The sequence below is a fragment of the Mesitornis unicolor genome, unplaced genomic scaffold, assembly GCF_000695765.1.
Source record: "Mesitornis unicolor isolate BGI_N332 unplaced genomic scaffold, ASM69576v1 scaffold1800, whole genome shotgun sequence".
Classification (NCBI taxonomy): domain Eukaryota; kingdom Metazoa; phylum Chordata; class Aves; order Mesitornithiformes; family Mesitornithidae; genus Mesitornis; species Mesitornis unicolor.
Window position 1 is genome coordinate 60,382 of NW_010156056.1, and position 11,576 is coordinate 71,957.

Here is an 11,576-nt window from a genome sequence, read left to right on the forward strand (position 1 = left end):
GCACTGATCAGTATCAACTTTTCCTACCTGCTAGACTGAACCCCCATGTTCTCAGCAGTGCGTTGTATCGACACGTCCGTCTCATGTGTGTCTGTTGAGCTCTTCAGTTTCACCAGCTTGGGGTCTTTTTTTTATTGCAGGGCATTTATGATCAAATCCTGCTTGCTTTTAAATGACAACACTTTCAAATTACCCTGTTTAATTTCATTGTTTATATAGGCACTAGTTTATCAGTGTATTACATCTGGATGCGGGTTTCCTCTGGATATTACCTGTGTAGGATGTAATTGTAAATTATCCACACTGTCTACAAAGCCACTTAATAAAAAAACAACCCAAAAACAAAATAAAAGGGTTTTTCTTGGTATAGGAAGAACATTAAAAATCGTTGTACCTAGCTTATAATTCAATTTCCTATTGTCTGTGGAATTCTTTTTTTCTTTCTGGATTATCATGCAGACTCTGCATTTTCTTAAAATTATAGTGGTTCTTGTTGACATTGCCCTCTCTCACTAGTGAGGATTGGGTTTATCAGCAATAAGTTAACCTGTTCTGAATTCACTTCTACATCTGCCAGTCTGTAGTTACTGAAAAGATTTCTCTTTTCTTTCATTTTTCCTTCTCTTTTCCCCTTGGCTAGTTCAGCGTTTTCAACCATTTTCCTTATTTTCAAAGGCTTATGCCTGAGGGATTAAGATCTACATTCGTTTAATATTGGGAATAAAGTGGAAGTTCCAGACTGCAAGGCTAAAACTTGAAGAAGGATCTTTGTAGAGATTAATATTTTCCTGAGCAATTTGAGAGCTGAATCATGGTCTAATTAAATAGCACAGATTTAGTGAGTTTGCATTTAAACGTTACCAGGCGCCAGAATGGGTAAAGCTGAAATGAGTTTGAATCTTTTCTGTAATTGGGAAGTTAAATTATCATAGTAATTTTATTAAATAATTTTTAAGTCTTTCAGGCTAAATCTCCATTTTAAAAGGACAGTTTGAAGTCATAATCACTGTTTGGAAGTGCCCCATTCTCTGCTCTTTTTTTCTTACCCGATTTTGTGTGACAGAATCTGTTTCCCAAGGCACAGCTTCCTAAACTGCTCCATGAACCACGGTTTGGCAGTACAGCGCTTGCATCAGGCCAGCAGAGAGCTGGCTGGTCACGTTCTTCCCAGCTGCTAAATTGATTTCAAAGACAGCAACAAATACATTAAATGCTTTACTACTATCACTTTTCTCTGTAAGCAATTGCTCTGTTTACCAGAGGGATGGTACACAATCACCCCTGCGAGGAGAGGGTAAGATCCCTGGTTTTAAGATGTTGTCCACACAGCGGAAAAGTTCGAGAGCAGGGTGTGTAATAGCTGCAGCAGAGGGCAGGGTTTTGTTCATCTTCCCTTCTTGCACGTTCTGGGGGTGCTCTCTTCCTCTTTTTCCTCCTCACTCAGTTTCTGTGTAAGAAATACATAGAGCATATATATATATTCTTAATGCTGCAGGCCAGATTGCTATTCAAAACTGCAGAGCTAAAGATCTCGGAGAAGTTTCTTCTCTGTGCAAAAAATATATAATTCTGGATTCCATCAGGCATGGTAACAGCTACAAATACTGGTTCTGGGAAGAATCAGACTGATTTTGTATAGGGTTAAATAATAAACGTTTATAGTCAGGTTCTACAGAAAGACCTGTCTCTTTGTGCAGTATGGTCTGAAAAAATATTCACAAGAACAGTCGGTCTTCGACTCACCAAGCATTTTGTTGCTGATAAAATGTTCCTCTTTGGTTCCCCAGCAGATCTGGCCCTGGTGCTGTGGGTCTGGGGAGAGGGGGAAAAGATGTGCAAATTCTGCACAAACTGTGCATGGTTTATGGAAAAATTATTTGGAGTAGCATGTGGTGTGTTCTGTAGCACTACAGTGAATATCCAAGGACTGGCTGAAGAGTCAGGGAGTAAAGATGAAGATAAAGACAATTTGTTTGGAGTTTGCAGTCCAAATTAGGCCCGGTGGTTGGACACCGTGCTTAAGACATCAGGCACACTTGTACGTGTGTGTGTTAGCATGTCTGTACCGATTGCATCTCTTTGTAGGACACAGAATTCAGGGAATTATTTAATAGAATTGCCATATTAGAAAGCTATCAAAAATGGATGGATCTGGGAAATGGTCTCACGTTAATTAGAGCTAAATTTTGCTAGAGGTAACATTTCCCTGTCATCTTTTCTAAAATGTTGTAGTCTTCTTTTTCCCTGAGAGAGAATTTTTGTGTTTCTCTGCTTTCAGCACAGTGCACCTTGATGTGCAGTATCACATCCCTGCAGTGTATGTCTTCACTGCACGCTTCTTAGAGCATGTATTCGCTAAGACTCAGAATTATTAAACATGTAAAATTCCCATAGGAGTCCATTATGTGTAATTAACAGATAAACTGTCATCAGAATCAATAAAACGTGCTAAATGATCCAAACTTGTATATAATTAAGTGTCTGTTTTAGAGCGAGAGCTGTAACTTTTATTTTTTTTCTTTTCAATTTGCACATTTGTTTTGACAATAGAAGCTGGAACATTTTTGTTAACCTGTTACTTGCTGGTTCGTGTTTTGGTTTGTGTGTGAAAAGAGAGAGGTGTTTACTATCTGGCCTAATTATCTGAGGAAATAGTTGCATGTCAGCTTTTAGGAAATGAATCTTAGATGTATCTTAATTCTCTGAATGTAATTCAGGTATTTGAAACACGTGCGAAATTTGATGTTGTTATCATCAACAAGGTAAAACATAAGGCTCTGTCAAAATACTGATTCAGGGCATCAGACTGCTTTAATGAAGGGCTTGGAAATGATGGTAGAAGTGGGTTCTTCGTACTCCAGCTTCTCAGCTATTATTCTGTCCAGGAACAGGAGCTTTATTCCAAACCCCAAAATTAAGATGCAGAGCAGCGTTGTACTAACTGGAGTTTTCAAGGATATACTTTAATAATGCCATGTCCCAGTTTCACCCTGAGCTAAGCTTGGACTTAGGACTTGTCCCTAGGACTTGTACCCCTCACAGAAGTTATATTTTAATTGGGTGCTTTATTGGCTCTGTAAGTCTGTGGACCATCCAAATTTTGGTAGCTGACAGGGGCTGTTTGGTGGCCTCTTTCACCTATGACTGTTCTTCCTTAATTGCATTCACCTCACTTGGACCACATCAGGGTTTTTTTTGGCATTTACGACTACATAAAAGTCAGAGAATTAGGGCTGCTCATCCCAAGTCATCTGAACTGCGTGTTCCCAGGGACATCTTCCCTTTCTGTATCTATGCTGTATCTATGCTGGGTTTTACAGTTATTTCAGTTAGATCTTGTATTTTTATTTAACACTTCCATTGCTTTAATCTTTCCGGGTCATGTAGGGGTTTAGTTTAGTTCCTGGTATGCGTTGTGTCTAGGCTTGTCACTCAATACTTAACACTACTGAAACATCTCACCTAGAAAGGTACAGGGCAAGGTGCTTGCTTTGAGTGATTTCAAAAAATTTCAAAATGCCAACAATAACAAAATAAACCACCCTCTAAGTGGGTGGGAGAGAAGGGTTACACCTTGTAGATGTTTACTTCACAGAGCAAAAGCTGTTCAGGAACATATTAAGTGCTGCCTGGCTGTCTAAATGTGCCTGAGGCGAAAAAATTTGCTAAACCTATCAGGAAATCACACCAAACCTGCTTTTCCCTTATGTCAGTGCAGTGGTCCTAATCCTGTGGTTAGTGTCCCTGAGCAGGTGGGTAATGACCATGACTTCCAACTCCAGAGCCTGGGAGCCTGACACAGAATTTTACCAAGCTTTTCAGTAGCAGGGCAGTCATTCCTGCTTCCCTGCTAAAACACAAACCTCAGTTCATGCAGCCCTTCAGCGCTATCATTTCTTCAAGGCATTAACTGTGGGAGATGGTTTATGGAGCAGTGAGGGAGACCATTTTACTAGATTGAGGAGGATGAGGAGAAGGATTACTTACATCAGAGTTAATTTTATAGTTGTAGTTCTACAGTGGTTCCTGGAATTTTTCTGAAGGTCATTATCTTCCTTTTTTGTGAAAGAGGTTGGACAGGACCAGTGAAAGTGGTGTGCAGCCATAGAGCGGTCTGAGGTCCGGCAGACCCAACTGAAACCTCCTGTTGCTCCTTTGTTTTGCAGACTCAATGCACATAGAGGACGTTGAGGCAGTGCAGAAACTTCAGGACGTCTTACACGAGGCTCTGCAGGATTACGAGGCCGGGCAGCACATGGAAGACCCACGTCGTGCAGGCAAGATGTTGATGACGCTCCCACTTCTGAGGCAAACCTCCACCAAGGCTGTGCAGCATTTCTACAACATCAAACTGGAAGGCAAAGTCCCCATGCACAAACTTTTTTTGGAAATGCTGGAGGCCAAGGTCTGACTAAAGCATCATGGGCTTTCCCATCATGCACGTTTTAACAAAAAAAAAAAAAAAAAAGGAAAATAAACAGGATAATAATGGCAAAGAAACTTAGTGTTTAATTAAGGAAAAAATGACTGCACTGATATTTAGCAGCAAGACTGTGAAGCAGCTTTCAACTTTTTCTTCTGTGTCTTTCTGATGCAGTTTTTCTTTTCCTTTTCTCTCTTTTCCTTTCTGTTCTTTCCTTTCCTTTTTCCTTTTCTTTTTCTTTGCTGCTGAACTTTTTAAAAGAGGTCTCTAATTGAAGAGAGATGGAAGCCAGGCCTGCCAAAGGATGGAAATCCATAATATGGATGCCAGTGAACTTATTATGAACCATAATGTCCCCAATGACAAAGGAATCAAAGAGAGAACCACCGTACCTAGCAGTACAGTACAACACGATGAACTGACTGAATGCAGTATTAGATTTCATAGGAGCAGTCTCTAATTAGACGACTAAGCGACGATGCATCGGCTGCTTCTTACCATTGCATTTTCCATCTAGATCAGTTACAGCCATTTGATTCCTTAATTGTTTTTTCAAGTCTTCCAGATATTTCTTAGGTTAGCTACAATGTAACTTTTTCAGGGAATAGTTTAAGCTTTATTCATTCATGCAATACTAAAGAGAAAGAAATACTGCATTTTTGTGCTGGCTTGAACAATGATGAACAATAATGAAGGACAAATGAATCCTGAAGGAAGATTTTTTAAAATGTTTTGTTTCTTCTTACTAACAGAGATTTTTTTGTACCAGCTTTACCAGTTTTCAGCCATTTATTAATGTGGGAATTTATCTTACTAAAGCAATAGTTGAAGGGAAGGTGCATATTATCACGGATGCAATTTATGTTGTGTGCCAGTCTGGTCCAAAACATCCAGTTTCTTAACATGAGCTCCAGTTTATAACTAAATGTTCACTGACTCAAAGGATTAGATTACACCTACAGTATATCCGAGTAGGCTAACGTAGAAATACTCCATGTCAAATACCAATCTGTCATGGTGTTAGGAGACAGCAACTGTACAGAGGTATAGTTGCTACGTGATTTCTAACTGCTTCAGTTGCAAATGAACGATATACTGCCTGTTTGCAAAACTGTAACCTCACGCGCAGAAAAACCCTATGAACCAATAGTAGCTTAGAGGCGCAATAAGGCACATGCCGCCGTTTGCAAAATTAAGAAATCAGAGTAGTAGACTTCTGACCAAATTGAAGAATTTAACACTTCTATACCTTATTTATTGATTTAGATTTTCTTTTGTAAATGGCAAACTTTAACAAGTAGCTAAACCAGTATATGTGCTTTTCAACCAGTATTGTCACAGCATGAAAGTCAGTCAGTTTCAAGACTGTTACGAGGTGTAATCTAATATATAAACCGATTAGATGCCCCCAGAAAACTACAGTCGCTAAATAACCAATAAACAATAACCTCCATCAAATGCTATACCAATGTACCAGTGTTAGTAGCTGCTCCCTGTACTATGTGAACATCCTTATTCTATGTACACAGATGTAATTAAAATTGTAATCCTAACAAACAAAAGAAATGTAGTTCAGCTTTTCAATGTTTCATGTTTGCTGTGCTTTTCTGAATTTTTATGTTGCATTCAAAGACTGTTGTCTTGTTCTTCTTGTGGTGTTTGGATTCTTGTGGTGTGTGCTTATAGACACAGGGTAGAATTAGAGACAATATTGGATGTACAATTCCTCAGGAGATTACAGTAGTATATTCTATTCCTTACCGGTAATAAGGTTCTTCCTAGTAATAATTAAGAGGTCGAAACTCCAAACAGATACTCGTTATGAACAGATACACATTGAAATCATAATATTTTCAAAACAAGGGATAATTTCTGTAACAGTTTATTATAGAATACCAATGTATAGCTTAGAAATAAAACTTTGAATATTTCAAGATTATAGATAAGTCTAATTTTTAAACGCTGTAAATATAGCTTTTATTCAATCATCTCTCAGATGTTGTTATTAACTCGCTCTGTGTTGTTGCAAAACTTTTTTGGTGCGGACAAGTTTCCAAAACTATTGCTACGTTGTGTGCTTTAAACAAAATAACAATGGGCTGATGCTCCATCGGCCTCGTGCTAGGAAAAAAAAAAACTGTGTATCTATCATTAGCTATATGGGACTATATTGTAGATTGTGTTTTCTCAGTAGAGAAGTGACTGTAGTGTGATTCTAGGTAAATCATCATTAGCAATTCATTCAGATGGTCAATAACTTGAAATTTATAGCTGTGATAGGAGTTCAGAAATTGGCACATCCCTTTTGAAAAATGTCAAAAAAAAATACAACTCCTGGGAAAAAGGTGCTGATTCTATAAGATTATTTATATATGTAAGAGTGCAAAAAAAAAGTTTATTTTCCAGAAATTTGTGCAGGGTTTAAGTTGCTACTGTTCAAGTACACTATATATATATAAATATATAATATAAATATTGTTTTTGCTGTATCACATTAAAGAACTTGGGCTTCAGGGTCAAAAGCCAATCAACTAGAAGTATACAGAAACACACAAAAAATGGAGATGTGTTAAAGGCACATGGTGCAAACTTTAGTTTTCATTTTCCGTAATTTTTTGGAGCTGCAAAAGAACAAGTATCTCAAGACTGTAAAAACATTACCTGAAACATAGCTCAGAGAACTGCACGGGCTTTATAATGTTGTTCATCTTAAACCTTGCTGGAGAAGAGTTCTTTCAAGACCACTTGCGTAATGTGAAGTGTTGGGAAAATTTCAAAGGGTGTATGTTTTAGCCATAACGATTTAATTTCTATTTTTGCTTCATTTTTTAATTTTTTCTTATTTAAAGCAATATGATTGTGTAACTCCCAGAAGTTACACATTTGTTTCAATCAGATCAGATTGTTGTATTTATTCCACTATTTTGCATTTAAATGATAACATAAAAAGATATAAAAAATTAAAACTGCTATTTTTCTTATAGAAGAGAAAATGGGTGTTGGTGATTGTATTTTAATTATTTAAGCGTCTCTGTTTACCTGCCTAGGAAAACATTTTATGGCAGTCTTATCGTGCAAAGATCGCAAAAGGACAAAAAAAATTAAATTGCTTATAATAATCCAGGAGTTGCATAATAGCCAGTAGTTAAAAACCGAAACAAAACAACAAATAAAAACAAACATGTCTATAGCTGTAGATGGGCTTCACATCTGTATAGCAATCAACTGTATATTTTTGTGATGTGTATCATACCGTGTGCTCCAACCAATGTCCATTTGTGTAAATGTATTTATTTTATATTGTATATATTGTTAAATGCAAAAAGGAGATATGATTCTGTAACTCCAATCAGTTCAGATGTGTAACTCAAATTATTATGCCTTTCAGGATGATGGTAGAGCAATATTAAACAAGCTTCCACTTTTGATTGCTTTTATTTTATTTTTTGTGTTGTGGGGTTTTTTTGGTTTTATTTTCTTTTTCGGAGAAGGAAACGGAGCAATTAGCATCACCTTTTGTTACTTCTATTCAAAGAGGAGCCAGTGTTGTCCCTTCTCCCTTAAAGTACAATATGAGTGTAAATAAATGCTATATAAAGCCTTGTCAGAATGAATTCCAGTGTGGTACAAGACATTTTGCATACTCTTAAATATGCAAAATGTCTCATAGCACATTAGAATTCAGGCTGACAGGCCTTTATATAGCACTTATTTAATCTTAAAGCATCTTCACATCAACCTGCATTACTCAAAATCATTGCCTCTCTGTCAATGTCATAAAAGAAAACTTTCCCACTATTTTAAGATCACATTAATATAATCCAGAAGTACTTGTTTGCTTTCTCCATCAACACCCAAATCTATCATTCATTTCCTCCTGCAGGAGACTGCCTTTATGTGTTCTGGGTAAAACCAAAAATAAATAAATAAAAAAATCTGTATGATTTGATCCAACTTTTCTGAATGGAAGTAAATAGCCACCGGAGCAATAATATAGATCGGTGTTAATGAAGAGCACTGATAAGTCGTCAAGACGCAGGGGGTTTAAAGCAGTGTGGCTGCCACCTGGCAGCGAGCAGCCTTACAGCCTTTTCCCTCTGAAAGGCTGCAGCCCCCGGCGCTCAGGGTCAGCCCCTCTTTCCTGTGGACCCTTCTGGAACCATCACAGAAGTGCTAATGTGTGCTTTTCTTGCTTTTTAGCCTATTTTGATAGTATTTTGTTATCGTGTTTGCCAACATATTTCTCACCTTTGCTGCTGGCCATTCTCTGGAGATTCTGGCTGATGGCACACGGGCTACGATGATGCTTGGGGATGGGAGCTGTTGCAGCCAAGATACCGGGGCAGCGCCAGGGGCTTTTTTTTGTGCTTCGCAGTCTTTCAGTAGCAACATGCCTTGAAACGGGAGGGCACCTCTTCCCCGCTACCAGTACTTCCTGCATTTTAACCATCCTAGGAGAAAGGGGGTGGGTCAGGAGAAGGAGTGGCAGAGCAAAAGAAAAATGTGTGGACTCCTTCAGGGAGGGCAGGATTGGATTTTAGCATTGAACATAGGTATGCATACACACAGGCAGAGAACTGGTTTTGCCCCCTTTTTTAGTGTTCTGATTTTGAATTTTTGCTTAGTACCTCTTCAAAGGAAAACATAGTACTGCACCATAACTTAAAAAGTAGCGTTACAAATGTTCACACACGAAAGGGAAGAAAAAAGCAAGCAGCGGTACTCCTGGTCTGCCTTCACATGTGATTGTTTCTAATCGTTTATTAAAGTTTTCACATACAATTAAAAAATTGTAATTAATATTTCTGTACTGGTTTTCATGAGAGGATCATGGAGCACTATGTAATCACAAATCTAGCATCACAGAAGAGAAAATAGAAGGAGCACTGAGATGTCACCACTTTTAGGGATGCAACTCTGCGGAGTTGTTCTGGTTTTTTTGTCCTCTACACAGTCTCTGCAGTAGGGCCAGGACAGGCACAGAAATCCATCGGAAACACTTCAGTAGGCAGAAATGTTTCAGTAGGTATCCATAGGGAATCTGGCGAGGAGCACAAACCTCTCTAGACTAGGAAAATAGCTGCTAAATCTTTAAAGGAAAAGGAAAAAAGGGCTTGGGGTGCTGCTATTCATAGCTTGACCAACACACCCTGCTATGGCTCTCAGCTGCTGCAGCCCCAACCTGTGGCTGCAGCAATACCACTTGGCTAAAACAAGGAGATGGGCTAAAGGGCAGAGTCTTCCTGTTGAAGGTATGGCTTAGCTCAGCCAAACTAGATGCTGACTTGGTTTACACCACCCGTCCCCTCCTCTACTGCCCCCTCCACCCCAACAAAAGAAGCCATCCCAGTGTTAAGAGTGTGTTTTGGCTTTGGTAGGTGCTTGTTTGCCAGCCTTCTACCCCTGCCACTGTGCCAGCCTGGCCACGGAGCGCTCTGCTCCTCCCACGCTGTTATGCTGGCACCCGTGCCTGCTCGCAAGCTGGCCGCTGCCGTCAATATTGATGCAAAAGGAAAACGCGATGCTCGCTGAGCTGGCTACTAAATGGCATGGGATTTTTGACCGCCTCTGAGCTTTCTTTGGAGCTTCGCATCCAAGGAATCGTCTAACTTGATGTTGTTTGGGCTTTCGGCTTGGTTGGCTGGTTTTTTTTGACCTTGTGAGTTCACAGTGGCAAACACCAATTAAAAAGTGGTCTGGGGTGGTCCCTCCATCCGATCCTGTCTTAGAGAAAGAAATGGCATGAAAAATCATGCACCAGTCAGTGCTGTTACACATGCGGTTCTGTGTGCTTCTTAATGCACAATGTCAGTGCTGCTGAAATACTAACAGAGGTTAAATGTGTGAAAAAAAAAAAACAAAAACCCAACATAGAACCCCAAACTACCAAAAACAAAACAAAAGAAAGACAAATTTGAAACATAATAGAGATGGAAATATTGTCCTTAGCAGGTCAAGCCCTCATGCTGTGCATCTCTAAGTGTCTTCCTGCAGCATCACCCAGGAATACCTTACTGGAAAAAAACCCAAAAACCCCTAAGCACAAAAGCACCTGAAATTTTTTTGTGTACAGGCTTTTGCAGCAGAAAACACCTTTTTTTTTTTTTTTTTCAGCATTACCTGTCCTAGCTCCCACACTAAACTCGAGAATGGGACAGCTTCCACCTGTTTTCTGAAAATTTTTTTCTACAGCCTTTATTTTCCTTAACAGGAATTTTTTTTTACTTGCACCTTTCCTTTACTTTGCATTTCATCTCTCTTGTGTAATGTAGGTCTCTGATTTCACATGGCACTTTGCTAATTACTATATCCTTCATTATCCAGCCTGCCTGCTGTAGCTGCTCACAAGGTGTGTGTTTTTCCTGTCTGATAAGATGCTAGTCCTGTGTATGTATAGGTTGTCTCTAACATATAGATCCTAAACTTCCTCCCTGTGGTTGCTATTAAAGAAGGATGGAAAAAAAAGTAACCATAGAAAATAATATGGGTGCATTTATTTGCTTTTAACATTTCTTATTCACAAGTGTTTGTGTTGCCACATCCTGGCCATGCTAATCGCTAGTATTTTGTTAAGATTAAAGGCTGCCCTTTCCGAGTGTTCGGATTCCCAAGCCTAATTCCTTACAATCTCTGCTAATATAAAAAAGCAAGTGGTGGTAGATTGATTACACACGGACTCTTATTATTAAGCAGAACAGAAAAGAAAGGAATTTCAAAATATAATCCTCCATTCCCAGGAGTATTTGTCTTGTTCTCCATGAAGTTAAAGGTCTGAAATAATGTGCCCATCAGGAGCTCAATGTTGCATGTCCATGCCAGTTGGTCCAAGGGCTTGTTATGATGGTAATGACCTGCTGAAACGTGAGCTTTGATGGCAACAATACAATTGCTACCAGCTCACCCGCTGGGAGAAATATTTTATTATTGTCAAATGCCCTCCGCAGAGATTTGTTTTGCCTGTTCCTGTTTAAATTAAATTCAGAGCAGAACTGCATTATTATTTCTCTAGAGTATATTTGAAATAAACAACTAGTCTCCAAATTTAGGATTCCTGGTTAGTTTAAATTTTCTTATTAGCAGAAAAATTACAATAGGTGACAATATAGCTGCAGGAATATTATTATGGCAGGCATACAAAAAAATTTCAAAACGA

The 11,576-nt window shown here is 38.8% G+C and overlaps 1 protein-coding gene across 1 annotated transcript in view; it reads left to right on the forward strand.

The window, feature by feature from the left end:
* LOC104547925 (estrogen-related receptor gamma) overlaps window positions 1-4,959 on the forward strand; it is a gene marked incomplete at its 5' end in the record, with an annotated part of 50,306 nt that extends 45,347 nt beyond the window's left edge. Inside the window, one exon of the mRNA XM_010193831.1 lies at window positions 4,167-4,959. Within this exon, the coding sequence (XP_010192133.1) occupies window positions 4,167-4,411 (245 nt within the window). The remainder of the gene's footprint in view (window positions 1-4,166) is intronic.
* Between the last annotated feature and the right edge of the window lie 6,617 nt (window positions 4,960-11,576).